We start from the raw sequence: 22,934 nt of genomic DNA, 5'->3' as shown, positions 1-22,934 counted from the left end.
TCCACACATGAAGGACTTTTCCGATACCGACGGTTGAACTTCGGCATCTCCTAGGCAGCAGAGATTTTCCAAGAGGCCATCAAGCAAGTCATCCGCCCGATAAGGTCCGCACTAAACTACAACGATGACATCCTGATCTTTGGCACAACACAAGAAGAGCATGACGCAGCATTGCTGGAAACCTGCTCAGCACTACAGAATGCAGGCCTGACGCTGAATCTGGAGAAGTTTAGATTCAACAAAAAGAAACTCACATTTTTGGACACATGTTCTCGGATGAGAGGATGACACCCAATCCTGACAAAGTTATTACCATCAGGAACATCCAGGCACAGACCCAAGCAGCAGACGTCTGGTCGTTCTTCGGTATGGCGGGCTATTGTGCCAGATACATCCCACATTACGTGACCCACACAGAACCCCTGAGGAGACTGTTGCAAAAAGACACCATATTCCACTGGCCCAAGGAGTGTCAAGCCGCATTCGAGAACGTCAAGAGGGCACTCGCTGAATCGAGCTGACTAGCCTACTTCGACCCAAAATGGAACACTGAGATCATTGTCAACGTAAACCCAGTAGTGATGGGCACCATCCTCTCCCAAACCAGCGTCGCTGACGTACAGCCCAGACACATAGTGGCTTACGCGAGCATGGCCCTCTCACCCACGGAGATGGTGTACTCCCAGGCTGAAAAAGAGAGCTTAGCAGCGGTCGGGGCATTCGAACATTTCCACAACTTTATAATTGGAAAAAGATTCACGCTGATCACTGACCACCAGGCTTTGCTCTCCCTATTTGGGATCCCCCCACACCAAAATGCCACCCAGGATTGAAAGATGGGGCATACACCTTCAGAAATATGATTACACATCATCCACAAAACAGGGGGGATCGAAACCCTGCAAAATATATCTCATGACACCCAGCAGAGGGCCCGATGACAAGAAAGGGCGACGTCGAATACATAAGCTACGTCACAGTGAATCTATTATGTCCCGCACTCTCACTAGAGGTGGTCGCAACAGCATCGGCAGCCGATCCGTCCATGACCTTGGCCATAGCACTAACCAATGACAACAAATGGAAAGACTACCACCGACTGCTCGAGAAAAACCCGGAGCGAGCAAGCAAGGGATCGAGAGATTGGCCAAGGTACACAAAGAGCTAGCTGGCAAAGACAACTCTGTACTACTGAGAGTGTGTAAACTAGTCATTCTGTCTGCCCTAAGAGCCGAGGTCATAAGAACAGTGCACGAAGGACACAGAGGGGCGGACAACACAAAGAAACAACTGAGATGCCACGTTTGGTTCTCGTTCCTGGAAACTCTGTTGGAAAACTGGATAAAAAATTGCATACCCTGCCAATGCACCACAAGGGCATAAGCTCCCATACACCTACAAGCCACACAACTACCAGATGGACCACGAGACAGTGTGGCAGTGGACTTCTACGGCCCCATTGAGACGGGAGACTACCCATTGGTCTTCCTTGATGAATACTCAAGTTTTACTATCATCAAGAGAACAGTAACAATGGCATACCCTCAGGTAGCCGCCATCTTTGATGAGGTGCTTAGTGAGTGGGGTATACCCCGCACCATTAAATCAGACAACGGACCCCCGTTCAACAGACATGACTTTGCGACGTTCGTAAAACAAATGGGGTTCAGCCATCAGAAAATTACGCCCAGATGGCCTAAGGCCAACGGAATGGCTGAACGCTTTGTGGTGTTTATTAAGAAGACCATCCAAAGAGCACACATTGAAGCCATAAACCCCCACCAAGTGCTGTGGAGGATGCTCAGAGACTAACGAAACACACCACATAAAGAAACCAACAAATTGCCTGCAGAGATCATGATTTGCTACAAAGTGCACACCAGGATCGTAAGAAACACAGACGACCAAGAGAGGATGGATGAAGACATAGCATGCAGAGACACTGCAAGGAAAGAACGAGCCAAACATGACACGGATATCAGGAGGAGGGCAGTGCCCAAAGAATTCCTAGTCGGGCCTGAGGTCCTAGTGAGACAGGTAATGAACAAGAAAACAGATGCACGTTACACACCGAACCCTCTCAGGGTAGTGGCCCTCAAAGGGCCCATGGTGACGGCACAGAACACAACACAAGAGATCACGAGAAACAACTCGCAATTTAAGCATTTTGTCAAGAATGTGGAGACGGAAATACCTGTGCCCATACAAGAAACAGAGGTGAGAGAACCCAGAGGGAAGCCGTGGGTTCCCCGCGATGGAGAACAAGAGCTGCCATTAGAGCAGCCCACAGAACCCATGACTGCCAGACTGAGCGAGGGAAGCACTTTCCTGCAACGCACTGTCAGGCAACCCACACGCCTGGTGGAGGAGTGTTGAGCCCGACCTCAGAACATTTGTCCAGGGGTGATGTTATAGGGCACTGTACCTTTAAAGGACACAAGGCGGGAAGAGGGAGGAAGGAGGAGGAGGAGGCAGGGGGAATCAGTAGTTCCTATGTTGTAAGGGAAGGAGGTGGAATAAAGTGAAGGTGTTCCTCCAGACCGGTGTTGCGTCCTTTTTTGAGGTAAGCCCAACAATACCACCACAAAGTGAAATTTAATGAATGAATGCAGTGCGGCAAGGCCAAAGACTGGCAAGAGGTGTGTGACACATTTTGGCAGAGCCAAGAGCCTATACAGGAGAAGCCAGAGGAGTGTAAAACTGCACATAAAGCCAAGAGGCCGACAAAGAGGAATTAAGTGAATGTGATTCTGCACACAGGGGTAAGTACAGATGAACCTGTGTAGGCTGAAGAGCCTAGGGATCCTGGTTGCGCAACCTGTGATGGGTGCACCATGTGGTCTGACAACTGCACCAAGCCCAGTGAGCCCTGAATTATGAAAACCAAACACATTGTGAAACAAACCAAGGAAAAACACTCTAAGTAAACTGGTGATGCAATCCAGAAGGAGGGTCGGGTTGACCTTGAGTTGTGTTAAACCTTTTGAACTTTGAAAAAAGACTGAGACAAGTACAAGTGGCTGAGTTAAAGTCTTGGGGAAGAGAACCCTGAGACTTGAGGAACTGCAATTGTTGTCTTGAGAACAAAGCCTCAAGACCCTTTTCTTTTGAACTGTGTTGCTTGGAACTTGGGGAAGGAACCCCTGAGGATTGTGTGGAACTGTATTGCCTTGAACTTCAGACAGGTCATTTTGAGACCTTTGTGGAACTGTCTTGAACTTGGGGAAAGGGAGCTGAAAGAAAGCTAAGAGCTGGAAGAAGCTCAGAACTTTGTGTTAAACACCATTTATTTTATTATGGAAATCCCTACACATTGGTTAGCTTTTGTTGTGAGGGAAATGATGGGTTTTGGACAAAGACAGACTATTAAGTTGAACTCTTTGACCCAGACTTTCCTTAGTTTCATTCAGGTAGGGACATCCAACCTGAGCATGGGGCAAGTTAGGCCTTCTACCATCCTGGAATTTGATTTAATTAAGTATTTTAATTTGAACTTTGAATCTGTTGTCTGCGTCTTGCTTCATGATGCCTTCACACATCCAAGAGTGCTATTGTCCTACTAGGATTAGAGCGCTCCCCCTTTTTATAGATTGGTAATAGGAAGCTTTTCTGCCAGGAATTAGGTAGAGAACCTTCAGTACATATGTTCTGCAATAGCCGGTATGGGTACTCTGCCCACATTAGCAGATTTTACTTTAAGCCTATGTTATCAAGGCCATCAGGACCCATTGCATGTGAGTTTTTCAGTCGCTGTATTCTTTCAGCAATATCCATCTTACAGATATTGCCACACCAATTGGATAAAGCAGCATCATTGTAGAGGTCAGGCTGTGTGGAAGGCTACTCGGTCATGTGTAAACTTATTTTTGTAAAAATCCATCCATTTTGCCTCCTGAACTGAGTTAGATTGACAAACATTTTGAGTGTCTTCAAGGCAGTTCATTAATTCCCAAAATGTACAGTTATTTTTCCCAATCAGCATTTTCGTCATTTGTATACCATCTTAATCTTATAATTTCATTTGTACCTTATGCTGCTTTAACCAATTTTTGTAGCTCTTCTTCAATTTATTTTATTTTGGAGAGACCCGTCCTGTTTACTCATCATATGACTGGTTTTCACCTTCCTTATCTGCTTTCTTACTTCACACTTGGCCACCGCTTGCCGTTTATCATAAGCGTCTGCTCTTAAGAAAGTTCTAGTACGCATGTTTGAGTGTTTTTCGATGGATGGATTAAGGTAATCATTCATAGCATTATATGATACTATTAACTGTTATTTCTTTTTTTGACCAGACTTTTTCATGCGATCAGGCTCAGTAGCTGACAGAGCTAGGCCTGTGTTTTGGGCAAGGACTGATGCAAAACTCAGTTTTCTGACTCAGGCCCTATCCCGCCTGTCTCTACCCAATAATGAAGGCAACTAGTCAGGAAACTGGTGGCCAACAGGGGATACCTGCCCAGGCCGTAGACAGAAGCGCAAAACAAGGTGACTCTTAATACAGGAGTGGAACTGGAAGGGAGCCTGGAAAAATCAGAAAGAGCAGCTTCCACTACGGCCTAAGAGGAGTAGGCCTGAAAAATCAGTAGATAGGGTTTCTGGTGCATCAGAGTCAAATAGGAGCCAGCTTAGGAGCGTAGGACAAAGGAGAGATGCTCACAACCCAAAAACTGGATATCAAAGCTTCACAGCAAGTGGGTTGCAAATTGGGTAATTGCTCCGCATGCTGCCCTTTCTGCAGATGCTTCCAGTAGGATTTAGGGATTGAGATGGGTGGTAACACACCAACACTTCCATTGTTCCTGGTTCACAGGAGCATGCACACTCACCAGTTTCTGTACTCTTGAGTCCAAGTGGCCGACATCTTGCTTGTATAGTAGAAGGAGAGGGATACCATGCAGGCCAGAACTGGTGTGCTGAGCTTGATAAGAGCTCGATAATAGGCATAAGAAAAGTCCAATACCTCCATGTCCCCCTTCCTTATCCCGGTACTTAGTTATGAGGCAACAGCTACCATGATAGGAACCAATTTATTTGTTCCCCGATAAATTCACCAAGGGTGCAATATCACCATTAGCCCTGCTTGCTCCAGCTATATATTTCTGGCTATAATGGTAGGGTCCCCAGTGGGTAGTTGTGCTACACACTACAGTAAAATCATCTCACTGCTGTTCTTTGAGGGGCAAGATTATCGTGACTCCCTTGGGGTCACCCATTGCTGGGCTTAAGAACAAACCCTCATGGTGAGAGAAGCTCTCTGGGCTCCTTCAGTGTGAACGGTTCCAGTTGAGGGAGGGGCAGGTTCTGAATGCAGCCTCCAGTGACGTTGCTGCAGCAAATGGACCAATCTGAAAGGCTCAGAGCAGCCGTAGAGGATCAAAACTGCGGGGGAGCCTGTATCATCAAGTCCATGGTGGAGAGCTGCACCAAGCCTACTCAGGTAATAATGAACTACTTTGCTATGTCATATTGCATTTTCTTACTGTCACACTCTTGGTCAGAGGTTCCCTCTCCCTGGGTAACAATAGGGAGGAAGTGAGGAGGAGCATGCCAGGCAGGTGGGGGTATTGTGGGTTATGAGCAGCTATCTTGGATTGAGAGGTTGGAGCATTCCCTGCAGTATTACTCCAGGCAAGATGAGTGCTAAAGGAAAAAGGACACAAAAGGCCCCGGCGGAAGCAGCGCAGGACCCTGTGAACAGCACAATTGACACGGCCCTGATAAAAGTGTATGTAAAAGGTGAATACATTCAGTAGAGAGGGTTCTGGGAGGCTTAAAGAAACAGATGATGGCCATATACAAAGGGGCAGACCATGCTCCAATCCTAAGGTGAATAAAAGGCCAAATAAGAGTTCTAGTCTGAATTGGCTTACGATAAAGTGAAGTCTTAAGCCAAGGTCATAGGGGAAACCATCTTGGCAAGCCATAAACTGTATATCAGGGTTTGGCATACAGAGCCCCACCAGAAGTCCATTACTATCAAGATCCCTTTTGAAGGCCATTTGCCATTTGGTGACATGCTGAAAAAAAAGGTCCACAGTCTTCAAGGCAGACAAGCATGCAGTCAAGTTTCACAGGAGGTCAGACCCTAAATGCAATTCAGCATCTTCCAGCTTAAATAATGTACATGATTACTCAGACTATGGATAAGGGACTTAGTATGATCCCATACAAGAGGAGACAGAGTGGGGCACAGATCAGGAAAACCAATTTCCTTATTGAAGAATCATGAGTCCCAATAACAGAGGATTGGTTATAATGGTTCTTGGAAGCATGGTCCAACATGTCTACAGACGCTATGATGAGCCGGTTGGTGAGATGGGGATACAGGATAGAATTCTCATCCACCCCATGCCGATCAGGAGTAGTCTACATCCAGCTTCCCAAGGGCAAAGCCAAGTGGGAAGCAATTCCTTCGGAGCATCTCAGATCAGCTTGCGAAGGGAGCAATCAAAAGAGTGCCCAGACGGAAGAGGGGTCAGGGAATTTACTCTATCATTTATTTTCCTGGTTCTCAAACTCTCTGGAAAGTTCAGTTGAGTGCTAGACCTCAAATAATTGATTCTTCACATAGCCATTCAACACTTCAGAGAATAATTTCTGTAATCAGGGAGAACAACTTCCTAGTATCACTGGACCTGGAGGATGCATACTTCCATGTGTCAATCAGGCAGGAGCATCAAAAATCATTAGGCTTTGTATTTGCATGTCAATACTTCCAATTCAGGGCCTTCCTTTTGGACCTAAGATAGCACCACATGTATTCACAAAGGTTCTGGGCCCAGTAAAAGCCTTCGTACACACAAAGGGTATTCATGTATTCCCCTATCGAGAGGATTGGTTGCTCAGAGCCTCTATGGTGTAACAGCTAACCAGTCATGCGGAAATGACATGCAGAACATCAGAGTCATTGGGACTACTGCTGAAGAGGCAGTAATCTCATCTAGTCCATCTGGGGACATCAAGTTCATAGGAGCATGCTTCTGACCCTCCGAGGGGGTGGTCACCATGCTAGAATACAAGCTGTAAAATTCCAGATGGCACTTAGAGACCTTTTGATAATGAATCAAGTAACAGCCAGGCTATTTTCCCAACTTTAAGGTAACATGGCATTCTGCGTCTTCAGGGTAGCATGTTCAAGACTTTAAATGAGACTACTGTTGTCACATCTGCACTGGAATTGGGTAACTGAGTGACAGGAATTCAAGGCACTGATTTTAGTGTCCCAGGATTTGAGGATCAGATGCAACGGCTAAAAATTGACAACCTACTAAAGGGATTTCTGCTGAAATAGCCCTCACTGATCACAGTCACTACAGATGCCTGCAGCCTGGGATAGGGTGCAACAGTGAACGACCTCAAACATTAGGAGAAGTGGAAAGGAGAGGAGAGAAGGTGAGACACTCCACCAACTGCAGCAATGTAGCTGAAGCCTTCAGAGCACTGTAGCCTTGAGGAACTGCAATTGTTGTCTTGAGAACAAAGCCTCAAGACCATTTTCTTTTGAACTGTGTTGCTTGGAACTTGGGGAAGGGAACCGCGAGGATTGTGTGGAACTGTATTGCCTTGAACTTCTGAAAGGTAATTTTGAGACCTTTGTGGAACTGTCTTGAAGTGGTTTACCAACAGACAACACCTTGGCGATAGAGAATATCAACAGACGGAGGGTCCGATCCTGGGCTCTGGAGGTATACACAAGAGTGCGGGGGAGTGGGCAGAGCAGAACCTGTTGTTCCTCTGGCCATCCACCTCAAGGTTTTAGACAACACAATAGAGAATCATCTATGCAAAGTCTTCCCCCTCAACAGCATGGGAACTGCGAAAGGAAATCGTACAGCAGCTGCTCATGAAATTGAGAACCTCAGCTCAAGTCACTTTCTTCTGCTCCAGTTTTCTATGTCTGCGAGCATGGGGGATGAATGCCATGATGATGCAATAGCCGAAGTGTTTCTATATGCCTTTCTCCCTTCTATTAATGTCAAAATTCATAGTCAGAATCAGGGACTTTTCTGCCGAGATAATTCTGCTGGTTCTATTCTGGTCAAAAAGGTCATGGTTTCTTCTTCTTATAGAGCTTGCAGTGGCTCTAATGTTCAGGATTCTATGTGTCCCATGTCCTCTCAGGAAGATCTTGGGGATGTATGCACAACTACACTATTCCTCAGTCAGAGGGTGCAGGGGGGCGGAAACTGAAAGGCTGGGCCTGTAGAAACCTCAACTGGCCCTAGAAGTCAAAATGCCAGGAGGCCTGCTACTTCAAAGGTTTATAACAGGAAGAGTTTTGGTACATGGTTTTGGTACATGGTGTGAAAAGAAATCCATGCAGCATCTGCAGGGTCCAATTCTGTCTGGAATTTGATTTGGGCCTAGTGGTTTCTTCTCTGAAAGCGCAATGGGCATCCATCTGATCCTTTAGTGGACCTTATGGCCTGGACTTGGATGGTAAGAAGCTAGTGTCCTAGCTGTTACATTTGTTTTTTCATATCAAAACCTATGGCATATTCATATTCAGAGATGCTCCCATGAGATCTCCCATGGTTCTGAGATCCTTATACACTGCTCCGTTTGAACCAGCAGAAGCAATTGACATCAAGTTATTTACCTTGAAAACTGTGTTCCTGATGGGAAACGGTTCTATGAACCTTTGCAGCACATTTTTCACTAAATGCATTTTTAACAGAATGTTGCACTTTTTTTGCTGTAAATTGCTGGGGAAGACACCCAACCCCCTTTTACTATCCTAATTTCAGGCCTAAGCACCACCCACCTTCTTAGCCCTGTCTCTTCCTTCTTGCTTTTAACTCTTAGATCAAGGGCATCACTCGCCCGGGCGTCCGAAGCAAAGGGCAGACAAAGAAAAGGGCAATTCCTGTTTTGTCCTGTTTGGACCAAGAGGACCCAGGGCCCAAACCCCTGCTCAGACAGCAGGTAAGCATGCACCAACATGGTTTACTCCCTCTGTCCCCACAGGCGATCCCCACCCCCTCTGCCCCCCCATGATGTTCCCTTGTGCCCCCCTTTGGTATCAGGTAATATTATCCCCATATATATGGTTGCCGTAAATAATATCGCTGGGAAAAGGTTGCGGCGATATTATATGGGTGACCATATATATGGGGACAGGGTAAAAAAAAAAATGTAAAAGAAAAAAAAAAGTTTGGGGTTGCGGGGGTGTCCTCCGCATGTTCCATGCAATAATGTCGCCACAAAAAACGGCCATTTTTCGGCGATATTTTTGCAAGATTTTTGTGGCGACATTATTACATGGAACTCCCCTTTCTTGCACACAGGTGTTGCCTGTTTTGCTTGATTCTTCTATCCTGCTCCACCTCCTTCCCTCCAGCCTACTTCTGCAGGAGTCTGTCCTGATACATTCTGGTTTCACCATCACTGTCTTGTGGCCAATGCTGGATTTGACTTTTATGGACTTCATTGATTCACAGTGCATCACCCTTTCACAACCCTCATGCTGGACTTCCTTTGCATCTTGCACTAATTGTGGCCCTGAATCATGCTGTTCCCATCTTCATCTTGTATCCTGGCTTGCAACATTATGTGTTACTACTGACTTCTGCAATTGTATTCGCTCTCCACTCTTGCTTCTCCACCCTTTATGACTGCTTAATCTCTGTTCTCTCCTCCTCTCCCTTTCTTCCTTTACCTTTCTCCTCCCCTTACTTTCTTCTATGCACTTACCCTATCAGAATTGTCCCTTGACCTAGTATGATAGCAAATGTTGTCAGGCCTAGTACGATAGTCGCTTTGTTCTTCTCCTCCCTTAATGTACCCCTCTCCCTCACCTTTTATTTTTCTCCGGCTCTACCAGAAATGTCGTCAGGCCTAGTACGGTAGTCGCCTGTCTGTTTCCATTTCCTTCCCACTCTCCCCCTCCCTTCCTTATCTATGTCTTAGTTCTTGCACTATCTGAAATGTTGTCAGGCCGAGTATGATAGTTAATTTCAAATCCTTACTGTCCATGGCCTGTAAGAATGTCATTGTATTTTCCCTTGTTCCCTCACTTGCCTTGAAGCGCTTTGAAACACATTGTCTATAGGCGCTATATAAATAAATTATCATATCATATCATATATCACCACCACCCGTATATATATATCTAAACTTCATTTACCATTTGAAGTTTGCTGCAATGCAAAAAGGTGCAAAAAGTATCGAAAATCTATTTGGCGAAAATGCATTTGAAGAAAGTGGCCTAGACCATGGGAAACACTTTGACCTCAAAGCATGGGGATATTTTGACTTCTATACAATGTACCTTTTCTGATAATTTAACCAGAGGCTTCTTTCTCAGATGCGACCCAGATTTTGTGCCAAAAGTGAGGTAAAAGTTCCATCAGTCACAGTAAATTGTTTTACTGGCTTTCTTTCAGTATCCCACCTCACCAAAGAAGGCACAATGGACCAGGTTAATGTGAGACTACAGCTATTAACATGCCTGGCCAGAATAGCTGATGTCAGGAAAACAGACAGCTTGTTGATAACTTCCGGGGATCCACTTCCATGCAAAAAAACATTGGTCCCAAATATCAGCAGGTAGACACAGGAAACAACCACAGGGGCACTCCTCTTCCTCGGTCTGTATAGGGAAGATCAGAAGGGGGGTGCCTGTATCTTTAGTAAGGACACATGGCATTTCAAACCAGCACATTTGTAACACCTTCACCAGACATTATCGCCTAAACCTGCTTTCAAATCTTTTGTAAAAAAAGAGAGACACAAATAGGTGAGGGGGGTGTTTGTGCAAAGCAAACCTACGGATCAGAGGATTTTTCTTAGGGCCATTCTTCAACGGCTTTGGTATTCCTCAAAATTAAGTACTGGGGCAAAAAAGAGGGCTGTGGGGGTAATGGTCAGATCACTTACCAGAAATCTTAATTATTCATACTCGAACTCTTCCTCTTCTCTGTACTTTGGACCCACCTCATCCACCTTCACTAGGAGTGAATGGGCCACAATATGATGAGTGGAAAATAATCAGGTCACGCTGTGATACTTGGGGTAGTGCACCCTCAGTGAAGGGGGCAGGGAATAAAAAAGAAAAAGAAAATGGGTTCCTGTCATGGAGGCTAGAGCCTCGTAAGTGAGAAATGTGACAACGAAGAGTTGGACTAGGACTAGGAGCAATGAAGATTACTTGTAAGAAATCCAATCATGCAGTTCCTGACCATGACAACCCAAAAGCCACTTCACTGGCAAAATGGAGGTTGGAGGGTCTGTATGTATTTGGCATGTGAATACTTGTATCAGTTTGACCATGTCTTATTATAAACATGTTCTAAAAATGCAGTACCTTGTCTCTCTCCTCTGCATCATAGTTGTCTGGAAAGCAGGGCTTGTTCTGATGATCTTCTGCAATTTCCCGCTCCTCCAAATAAAACTGCCATTTAGCCTCATAGTAAAACCAATGTTCCTGGTACTCTAGAAGCAGGACAGGAGTTAGGGTTACCTTCATTTAGCATTTATTTGAAACACTTATCAGTCAGACGATAGGTCACAGCATATACAGATGAACAAATAAATACAATGCATGCCACTTAAAAGTGCCAAGATGGAAGAGGAGAGTAAAGCATAAATGGGAAATAGGCATGGAGGGCAAATGAGACAGCAAAGAAAGTAACAGGATGTGGTGTTATGTTGGTTGCTTCTTTAGTGCTTCCTATCTAAGGCAACCTCAAAGCACTGCTAGGGAACAGAGAAGAAAATGAGCGGGAAGGAGAGGGGAGAGAGACAGAGCTTCTTATTTTTCCCTTATGCTGTTTGAAAGTGTTGATGCAGAGCAGAAGAGGCAAGGAGGGATCAGAAGAAGCTAGGAATGTAGGGAGAAAAGGGAAGAAGGACTTATCATGTTATGCCCTGTTGGTTGCATGAATAATGCTGTTGCCATTCTAAGGCTGCTTCAAAGTTCTGTGGAAGAACACAAAAATGGAAAAAGGGGCATGTGGCAAAGGGAGATGAGGAAAGAAAAGGAGTGGGCCTTATCCTACAGCGCCATGGTGCCTCGTCTGAGGCGATTTGTTGCGCTTAACAAGATTTGTACCTACCTACCTACATCATGCTCGTTGCTTGCTACGTGCGTTAGGGGATGAATCATCTCTAGGTGCAGTCCACAGAAGAGATCCTAAGGTCAGAGCGTGAGGAAGGAGGAGGGTAAAAAAGTCAAAAGGGACCAGTAGTTATGCCTGAGGAGGGGTGAAAGGTTTCCCTGCAGCCTGAGTAGTGCTTATATTGGCGGCTGTCTGCACCTTGACTTTTATACTGAGATGAGTTTGCATTCTTGAACTTCTGATCTGCTTACATGCAACAATTTGAGATCTGGTGCTGGGTCTTAGCATACAGACGCAGGCAGTGGTTGTGGGGGCGGGAGTTTTACTGTTCCTATACTTATTTTAAAAAGAAACCGTTCCGGAAGGTTTCGTTTTAAAATAAAAGTGTAGGAGGATGGTGCGATTGAGCAAGTCCAGTAATACGATTACCTAGGTCTGAGAGTCATGGCGTCAAGCAGCTGGAAAATGCAGGTTGAGAAAGCCAAGTTAAAGCTGGTTAGGTATAGGGGGGCCTTACCAGATTAAACAATGAGTATGGGAATGGGGCGGTACGGGTCTCGCTGGAGGCTTATAAAGCACAAGTACGCCAGGCAGCATTGTATGGGGCTGAACTTTGGGGACAAGCGAGATTCACCCTATTGTAGTAGCAGAAAGCAAATTCTTAAAAAATATCCTTGGGCTGCCCCTCACTGTCCCAAATACCCCAGTCTTACTGGAAACAGGATTAGAAGGGTTGGAGAAGACCTGCAAACTGCGCCCGGTCCTTTATTCTGCCTGTTTGTGGTCAAATAATCATCTACGCAAATATACAGAGGCAGTCATGGATGTTTTGTCCCAGCAAGGGAGCAGTTCTCTGAAATGGGTTTTCCATGTGAAACGTTATTTGGGTCAGTTGGGCTTGGGAGAGTATTGGTCAAACCCCTCTGTAATAACATCTGTGTCTAAGGAAGCAATCAAGAGTGCTGCAGGGGCTGAGGCCCAGCTCGATATCCTGGTGAAAACCAGGGTCACAGAGCAACTGGCCCGATACCTTGCTATTAAGAAACGGTTCAGTTACAAAGGGTACATTGATTACATCTCCTCCAGGTGGGAAAGGGCTGTGTATCTAAAGTTTTGCATTGGAAGTCTGCCTACATCCACACACCAGCACCGATGGAACAATGCCTTTCCGGCATCATGTACTCTTTGCGGCAAGGCCGTTGAGACTGTCCACCACTACCTATTGCTCTGCCCAATGACTAAGTCCCTGAGGAAGCGTCTTCTCAAGCCTCACGCTTGCAGGACACTAAGTGAAGCAATGGAAAAGTGTTTGGATACTGCAGACGTATTGGCAGTCCTTGCTACCAGCAGCTATTTGAGCTGGGCAGGAAAAATTCACATGAGAAAGGCTAAGGTATCAGCACAATGTCCAGTGGAAGAGGAAATCACCTGTTTTTAAGTGCTTTTGTTGGCAAAATGATTAATTTCTTTTTGATTGTAAGTTATCTATGAGCCAAGTGATTATGATGTTTTTGCATTACTTTTTACTGTGTACTGCTTTTATGACTCTTTTGCCGAAATGAAGCTGTTGATTGATTGATTGATTGAGTGTAGGAGGAAGTTGAAACTTTCACTTTCAGTGCACTGCATTAAACGTGTCCTTAACCAGCAGATACATGTGTTTGGGGGTTTATATTGTGTGTGGGAGGGTGTGTGGTGATGGTTTTTTTTCGAGAGCGGGGACAGGCTAGTTGTAACATAGTTCGACTACTTATTTTCGTACACTTCGACCACTGGACACAGGGGAATACAAATGTACAAGGAAGAGGCGTGCGTTGGTGCTAATGTACCACCTCCATGCAGTCCACGGTCCAGTGTCTCTTCAGAGATCAAGTATGCAGTTGGTTGCCTTCAGCTCGGAACTCTGAGCCATTGTTATCCAATGGGTTGATGATAAACTGCACAAGTAATCCCAGTGTTAGGTTGCTGCACCTTTAAATGTTTCAACTGTATGCTCAAATGTATAATAGGTTTAGGGTGTACGAGTCTCAGTTTATGCATATCCTTTTTTGTAAGCTGTTTTGCCCCAGGACCCCTGCATGCAGGCCTTGCTCCACCCGTCCCTGAAAGGAACACTCAGACACATGTCCTGCCGTATCGGGCTCCCGGCGTGCACTGCTGTGGTGCGGGACCGCCCCCTTTATTACTTCACATGCGCAACGGCAGAATGTTGCCGTCGCGCCACGTGACCACATCACATTCCTCCTTTTTCATAACAATCAAAAATAAACATTTCCTGAATGTAGTCAGTGTAAACCTGACGGTCTGCAACATGGCATAACATGGTAACATACCAAACTGGATTTGGCCCAACATGGGCAAAATCAGGGGCGTGCTTCGGCCGTGATTTGTCGAGTAAGAACAAATCCATTGCAGCACCGAAACACCAAAACGTAGACCATAGAGAAATTGGAGAAGAAGAGAATGATCTACAGTGTCGAAAGCAGCAGAGATATCAAGTAAGACAAGAGTCACAGACAGAAGAGAAGTTTCCATCGAGTGAAGAGGACAAAAGCCTGATTGATAGTTTAGAAGAGGAGAAGTGGACTTAACATATGAAGAGATTTGGGAGTAGATGATACGTTTGAGGAGTTTAGAGAGAAAAGGAAGAAGCGAGATAGTTAGAAGGAAAAGAAGGATGAATGGAAGGTTTCTTAAAAATTAGAAGAATGGAGACTCCAGACTTACATAATGCTACCCCATGAACTTAGGCCCTTGGAACTCTACGCTGCCTGTAGATCTACCAGAGAGTGATGGTTGAACTCTCCCATTGCCTCCTCCACTAACTTTCTAAACCAATTATAGTGCACATATTTCCTTGCCTCACCTAACCTACTTCTCCTCTCACTACATTTGTGCCCCTGTTTTTGAAATTCAAATTTAGTTGTGAGTACTCTTAGAATCTGTACCCTCTTCGCTTTGCATTTGTGCCCCAGTTTTTTGAAAGTCGAATTTAGGTGTGTGCGTTTTTACATCTCTGCGCCCTCTTTGCATTTCATATGTGCCACTGTTTTTTAATTTCAAATGTAGGTGTGTGTGCTTTTACATCTCTGCACCCTCTTTGCATTTCATCTGTACCTCTGCTTTGAAATTCGAATTTATGTTTGTGCACATTTACATCTCTGCACCCTCCTTGCATTGCATTTGTGCCACTGTTTTTGAATTTTGAATTTAGGTGTTTCACTTTTACATCTTTGCAATGCATTTGTGCCCCTTGTTTCTTGAAATTCGAATTTCCTTTCTGGTTTGCATTTGTGCCTTTTGTGACTACTAGGCCGCCTGGTGAGTATAGCTAGAACTGTGCTGTGTAGCCACTCTTCTTTCATTCCTCAACTAACCTCTGCCACCCCTATGGCTCACGCCATCTCACCCATCTTCTCTAACTGCTACACTATCACCTATCCTCGCTCTCTCACGAAGTCTGGAAGGACAAAGCACAAAAATGACACCCTGTCCACGAACCGTGGCCTACCCATCGCAGGCACCACGTCAGCGCAACCTCCAGACAGGTGTTTACTCATATCCCATTCTCTGCCCCTACTCCGGATCTATCGACTCGTCATCTCATCTCCACTCTCCTCCCTTTCACATCCTCTCCCATTAATGGTGGCATCAAGTAGGAAGTCCTCTTGGCCGGCTTCTCATCATCACGCTGCATCATTAATGTCTACCACTTAGGCACTATCTTGGTTCAGGATCCTCAACCCAACCTCCTCCTCTTTGACCAGCACCAGCCGTGCCTCATTAACTTCCTTCCTTCACCTGCCTCTCCCCCTACCACTCTCTCTGTCCCTCCCCCTCTGACTGTTGTACCACGTCCCTGTACTCCACCTCAGACAACCTTCAAAGGCGGAGACCTTTATTTATCAATTCAAAGAAGTAAACACATCACAAACATCAAAATAGAGTCAATGAGATACATTGTAACAAATCAGATGGTTCTTTCCCAAAGGAGGGAAAATGTAGACGAGTTCCATTCCTCTTTATGGAATCATGCATCATAAAGCCACCATCTACAACTAACCCTGTGCCATGTTACAAGATATGAAAAAGGAAAAAGACAACACAAAACAAACACATATACAGACATGTGTAAACAACACAACACAACTCACACACAATTATCCCACCCACTCACATCCTCACAAGTCACCCATTTGCCTCAACTCTCTCAATGATTACAATGGTAGATTAATCTCAACCATACAGTTCATTAAATGGTCCCCACATCTCCAAATAATCACCCTCACGTTACAGTTTCTGCATCATGAGTTTGTCATAGCTAGACAGAGTCTGTAAATCAAGACAGCCAGCCCTCTACTTTTGGCTTTTTCCTTGTTTTCCAAACCCTCAAAATGTGCTTTGCTGCCATCACCAGCGCTGTATCTATGCAGTTACCATAGTCTCCAGCCACGTTACATTTCCCAGTATTTGAGAGCAGAATCCCTGGATAAGGCGATCTATGAAACACCTCTCCCAAAACTGTATCCAACCTGTCCCGGAACTCCCCCAAAAGCTAATCACTCTTGAGCATTCCCAGAGCATGTGTAACAGGGTACCTCCCCTTTGACCACATCCACAGCAGGAATCCTCATTTGTCATACCTAACTTAAGCATCCGTACTGGCGTCCAATTCATACGGCACAGAATCCTCTGATGAGTGAATTGCAGATTCAAATCCACCTTTCACTTCGTAGCCCCCTTAACATACTATCCCATTCCTTTCCATTTATGTCCCTGCTTGGTTCTTTCATCCATGCTTGCTGCAATCTTTCCAAGGAGGCAGTACAGGAGACATTTATAGGCATCATTTTCAGGAACGTTGATACCATACGAGGCGGCAAGTCAAATATATTACAGGCCATCAGTTTATCCCTCATTGGTCCATTAAGCATGCCTTGTCTGTGTGTCAGAAGAGACTCCAACTCTGCATACCTCCTTAGTTAGTTCCATCCTACCTAAACCAAAGTTCATTCTAAGAGAGTCAAAGGGAACCATCTGCCCATCATTCCAAATATCACAAACTCTTAAAACTCCATTCGTCATCCAACTTCACCAGCGCAAAGTCTTATTCTCAATTTGTAGTCCTGGGTTGTACCACAAAGACGCTCTATAATGAATCCATACATTCTTGCCACAACCTGTCATCCATGAAACAAGTGCATCTCTAGTTGCCGCTGTAGTGGGTCATTTCACGGCTAAGTTAGGCATTATTCCCATGGAATATATATCTTGCAAGGAATATGGTGAAAATCTAGCTTTTTCTATAGACATTCATGGCAGCATTCAATTATCCCTCTCAGCAAAATAAAGTGCCGACTTTTTTAATAGAAACTCCTTTGGATAGTGTTCTAGATTAGGGTACCCAAAAAAAAAACCTCACATACTGTACGCATTAAAATGTATCGCGGAATCCCAGGCCTCGTACCTTCTCTCCATAGAAAATTCTGAAAATCTTTATCAATACACCTGAGCACATTCTTTGGAAACCTCAGAGGAAGTGATTGAATTATGTAGAGAAAATTGTCTAAAAGCACCATCTTAATTGCATATTTTTTTGCGCAAATATCAAGCGTCAGGAAAACCTATTTTTGCACATCCTGTGAAGAACCTCGATTAACTTAGCTACTTTAATCTTCAGATCCCAGACAAGGTAAACTCCCAAGTACTTTACACTCGTATTTGCCCATTGACAGTTCCAAGCAGTCGCATCTCCACATTGGTGTGAGGTATCAATTGGGAAGACCACCGACTTCTCACAGTTAATTTTGTTTCCCGATCAGAGACCTACTTCCTCAAACATGCTTCTTAGTTTTCCCCTTCCCTCTTTTGGGTTAGCCAGAATTATGGCCATATAATCCGCATAGCAGTGAACTTTGATTTCACTATCTCCCACCCTTAGGCCTCGAAGGCCGTGTTCCTGTCTGATATAAGTCACAAGAGGTTCCAGTGCCAGATTAAAAAGAAAGGGTTAAAGTGGACACCCCTGCCTATTACCTCTAGACAAAGGGAAGGGAGCTGAAAGCACCCCATTCACCCACATCATTTGCACTAAATGATGAATGCAAGGTTCCAACCACCTTCAAGAATGTATTTCCAAACCCCATCTTGATTAATGTATACTCTAAGGATTTCCAGTTAACATGATCAAATGCTTTTTCTGAATCCATACAAATCAATAGCATCTTTCCCACCTCACTCTTTAAGAGTCCCAAGATGTTGCCACCAATATACTTATCTAGCCGATTAGTCAGGACCCTGGTAAAGATTTTAGCATCCACATTAAGCAACGAGATTGGCCTGTAGTTACTGCACTTAGTTTGGTCTCTGCCTGATTTTGGAATCACAGTAATAACTGCTTCCCTCATGGATGGACAGACATAACGACCCTTCCAACAAAAAAAATGTTATTTAGCCCACACAGGAATGGAGTAAATTGAGGACCGAAAGCTCTATAAAATCGACTGATAACCCATCCAGACCCAGAGATTTTCCCCGTATTATGCTGGTCAGTAGAATGTAGTATCTCTGCTTCACTAATCGGCTGGTCAAGGGCTGCTGCATTCTCTACAGTCAATTTTGGCATTTCAGTTTTCCTAAAGAAATTATCTGAATTAGTCCTTGATCAAATTTGAGTTTCAGTGTACAAAGACTTATAGAAGTTCTGAAAACGTTCACCTATATCTTCCCTCTTTTACCATTACTTCACTTTTCTCATTTACAATTCTTTGAACATATGACCTCTCCACTATGCCTTTTATCTTGTTAGCTAAGAGTCGTCTGCCTTTATCTCCTTCCTCCCAGTATTTCTGCTTCGTATAAAACAATCCTTTCTATGCCTGCAATTTTGCTTCCCATCTCAGAGTTTCTCTTGCCCTCTCCATCCTTGTCTTGTCCTCCTTGTTACTCTTAATGGCCGCTTAGCCAACAAACACTCCACTGACATCTGCCTCCTCCTTGAAGACACGGACGTCGACATTCTTGCTCTTACCATGACATGGTTCAATGCCAGCTCAGTCAGTGCTTTTGACTCCCTTCTCCTTGATGGCCTCAAGATCATCTCCAAACCACGACCTGACCATGCTGGTGGTGGGGTTGCCTTAATCTTCTCTGAGTGGGTTCTTTCTTCCGTCATAGCTACCCAGCTCTACTCTTGCTTTGAGAGCCTGGTCTGCAAGCTGGTCATCAATCCCTCCTCCTCTCTGACCATTGTTACCATCTACAGGCCTCCTGGCGCTACCACCCTGTTCCATCTCTGAATCTGCTGATATCTGTTCCTTCCTACTCTCAACCACCTCTAATCTCCTCCTCATGGGTGATTTCAACATCCAAATGGACTCCCCTGTCACAGCATCCACTCTCTTCCTTGACCTCTGCACATCACTATCTCTCTCCATTCTCCCTTCTGGCCCAACCCACTCAGCTGGACACACTCTGGACGCCCTCATCCATTATGACCCTTCTCTCTCCCCCCGGTCTCTTCACTCTCTTGGTCAGACCATTCTCTCCTCTCCTCACACCTGGGTCCCCTCGGTCCTTTAACCGCCCCTCCAAAAGCCCTGCCAACCTTGTTCATGAACATCTGTACGATGAAATGAGTGTCAGTTGCTGCCTTTGCATTCACCTTCATCCCTCCTCTCCACACCCCAGACTCTACCACCGACTCTGCTCTCGGCAACCTCCATTTGGCTATTATCAACACCCTTGACATTCTTGCCCCAGTCATGAGGATCCGCCTGAAACCCGCCTCGAAACGTAACACCTGGTGCGACTCTGAACTTGCAACCCTGAAATGCAAGTGCAGAGCTGTGGAATGGAAGTGGCAAACCTCAGGCTCACCCTCTGACAAACTGGCCTTCCGCCTGCTCCAAAGGCAATACAGACTTTCCATCTGTGCCAAGAAAATGTCCCACGATTATCGGGTGCATCCAAAACTCTTTAACATCTGCAGGGAACTAGCCAAACCTTCCACAGTCTCCTCCTCCCCCCGTCCGTCTCAGGCCCTCTGAAATGCACTGTCCACACACTTCACCATTAAAACTCTGGACATCCTGAACACCCTTGCTACCCCCCGCCCAACCTCTCCCTCACTCCCTTGCTTCCTATGGCTTCTCATCCTCCTTCCTCTCTCTCCTCCTTCTCCCATGTCACACCTGAAGAAGTAACCAAAGTTGTCAGCTCCATGAAGGTCTTTCCCAAACAGGTCTCCCCTTGCTACTCCAGAACCATCAATGACAACATTGGCTCTATTGCCCCGGCACTCGCTGATCTCTGCAACCACTCTTTTGACATTGTCTCTTTCCCATCCTCCCTCAAGCACTACCTTGTGTGCCCCCTCCTGTAAAAACCTTCAGCAGACCCTACTTGTCCAGCCACCTACCGCCCTATTTCTATCACCCCCTTTCTTGAGAAACTGCTGGAGAAGTTGACCTTTCCACAACTTACCTCACACACTAAACTTGTTGGTGGTCTTCATGACCATCAATCTGGATTCCGAGCATCCAGAGGCATGGAAACTGCTCTTCTGAACACCTGTGAAGAACTGCTTGCATCCCTGGATTCCACCTCCGCTGCTGTCCTCATCCTTCTTGATCTCTCCTCTGCATTTGACACAGTAAACCACTCCATCCAGCTCCACAACACCCTCGGCATCTCAGAGTGGGCACTGGACTGGCTGACCTCCTTCCTTATTGACCACTCCTCTCAAATTATCTTGGGCACCTTCTCCTCTCCTATTTCCTTCTTCACATGTGGTGTCCCCCAAGCCTCTATCCTCTTGCCTTGACTCTTCAACACTTACCTTGCTCAGATGGCACTCCTCATTTCCTCTTTCTCCGCCAACTTCCAGTGCTACGCAGATGACACACATCTCTGTTTCAAACTTCCTGCTGAACCTCTTGCATCTTCCATCATCCCCGACTGCCTATCTGCTATCCAGTCCTGGTGTACTTCCAACAATCTCTGCCTCAATGCCAACAATACTGAGATCATTCCCATTGGGACCACTGCTCCCTATTTTTCCCCTCACTCTGGCCATCTTCTATGGGCTCTCCCCTGCTCCTTCTTCCGAAGCCAGAAACCTTGGAGTCATCTTCGACTCCTCTCTCTCCTTCCTCCCTCATACTCAGGACATTGCCAAGAAGTCCCATTTTCAACACTTCCTTCTCAAAGGAATTCTCCCTTTTCTCACTTTCCCCCAGAAGTTCAGTGTTACCCTAGCCCTGGTTCTTTCTAGGCTTGACTACTGCAATACCCTTCTCCTGAATCCACCTTCTTCCACTTTACAACCCCTCCAGCTAATCCAGAATAGGGCAGCAATGCTTATCTTTGGCCTTAAGCCCAGGGACAGCATCGCTCCTGCCCTAAAAACTCTTCACTGGCTCCCGGGTGCGACACAAATTGAATTCAAATCCCACTGCATCATCCACAAGGCTGTCTGATGCCTGGGACCATGCTATCTGCATCATTTTCTAACTAAATACTCTCCCTCTACACCTCTGTAGTCCTCTGACACCGACTCTCTGTTTGTCAAGAATTTCGCTAAAGAGAGGGCTGGAGGCTGATCACTTTCTTCAGTTGCCACCATCTTATGGAACAGACCCCACTCCCTCTTCATCTTGAGCACAACTTCCTCAAATTCCGGAAGCTCCTCAAGGCTTCCCTCTTCACTGCTTCCTTCCCTTCGTCCCTCCTCAGCTAATCTCACAGTAGCTGCGACTGGTGGGCAGGGCCTTTATGTATCCCGCGGGGAGCTGGCCTCCCATACCCAATCATCCCAGCCTCTGCCTACCTCTCAGCACTTGCCGCCGCACCCACCTGCCTCAATCCTGTAGGCTTGCACTTTCAACCCAATGCGGGCCCCAGGTCGCATAGCACATACCATACTATGCACTTTGTCTGCTGCTCATCCACAGGCACAGACATTCCATCACTTCCCCCCAGCCCCCACTTCCCCTCTTCTCGATGAACTTGCACGTTCTGAATACTCACAAGGCATAGTAGGTTTGTCTTTATCTTCCACTGTATTCATTTTTTTCAATCTTATGTTCCCTCCCTGTTGCCCTGTGAGCGCTTTGAAACAGAATTGGCTTACTGTATAAGCGCCTACCAAATGCACAATAATTAAATAAATGGTCTCCCTGTTTAGGGAGTAGAGGGTGTGTATCTGTATGTCTGTGAGGGCCCTGGGTGTGGCCCTTGTGCAAGGGATCACGGCACGTCTCCACCTCGCCACCTGAATCACCTGTATCCTCATCATCTGTCCCTGGCCTCCTGTTGCGAATGCTGCTGCTCCAGCACCATCAGCTGCACATCAGCATGTGGCGCCTCCAGGCCCATGGCGGCGACGATGAGTGGCAACATGGTTGTGTTGGGAAGTGTTCTTGGGGTGGGTGTGGCCCTTTAGTACTGTTCCTGTGTGCATTGGGTGCACCTGGGTGGATTGGGTGCACCTGTGACCTTATTTCCCTCGCCTGGGTCTATTAACCAGCAGCTCTGAGGTGGTGGTGTCTCTGTCTTGTATTAACGACTAGTCCATGCTCATAATGTGCCGGCAATACCATTGTGCCGGTATTACCAGCACATGTTTCAGGCACTGATAGTATTTCGCTTGCCTGTGTTACCGGCAAAGTCATTTCCGGCGAGGGGTTCTGTGTAACCCGTACTAAGGGCTGGTACACGGTATTCTTGGCATTTTTACAGGATACCGGCAAACTTGTAATGAGCCCCAAGGAGGGAGTTCTAGACCCGGGGAAGAAAGACTGTTCCCCAAATTCGCTGATGGGATTACAGAGCCCAGACAAAAGAGTCCATCTTGGTAGATGGAGGGCTACG

At 45.8% G+C, this 22,934-nt stretch overlaps 1 protein-coding gene across 1 annotated transcript in view; it reads right to left on the bottom strand.

Annotated features, from left to right (window-relative positions):
• ADPRHL1 (ADP-ribosylhydrolase like 1) overlaps window positions 1-22,934 on the bottom strand; it is a 452,191-nt gene that overhangs the window by 128,154 nt on the left and 301,103 nt on the right. Inside the window, exon 5 of the mRNA XM_069637148.1 lies at window positions 11,309-11,436. Coding sequence (XP_069493249.1) covers window positions 11,309-11,436 — 128 coding nt within the window. The remainder of the gene's footprint in view (window positions 1-11,308; window positions 11,437-22,934) is intronic.

The sequence above is a fragment of the Ambystoma mexicanum genome, chromosome 7p (assembly GCF_040938575.1).
Source record: "Ambystoma mexicanum isolate Mex_15411 chromosome 7p, UKY_AmexF1_1, whole genome shotgun sequence".
Lineage (NCBI taxonomy): Eukaryota > Metazoa > Chordata > Amphibia > Caudata > Ambystomatidae > Ambystoma > Ambystoma mexicanum.
The sequence above is the reverse complement of the archived record's forward strand: the minus strand, read 5'-3'. Positions and strand labels throughout refer to the sequence as shown.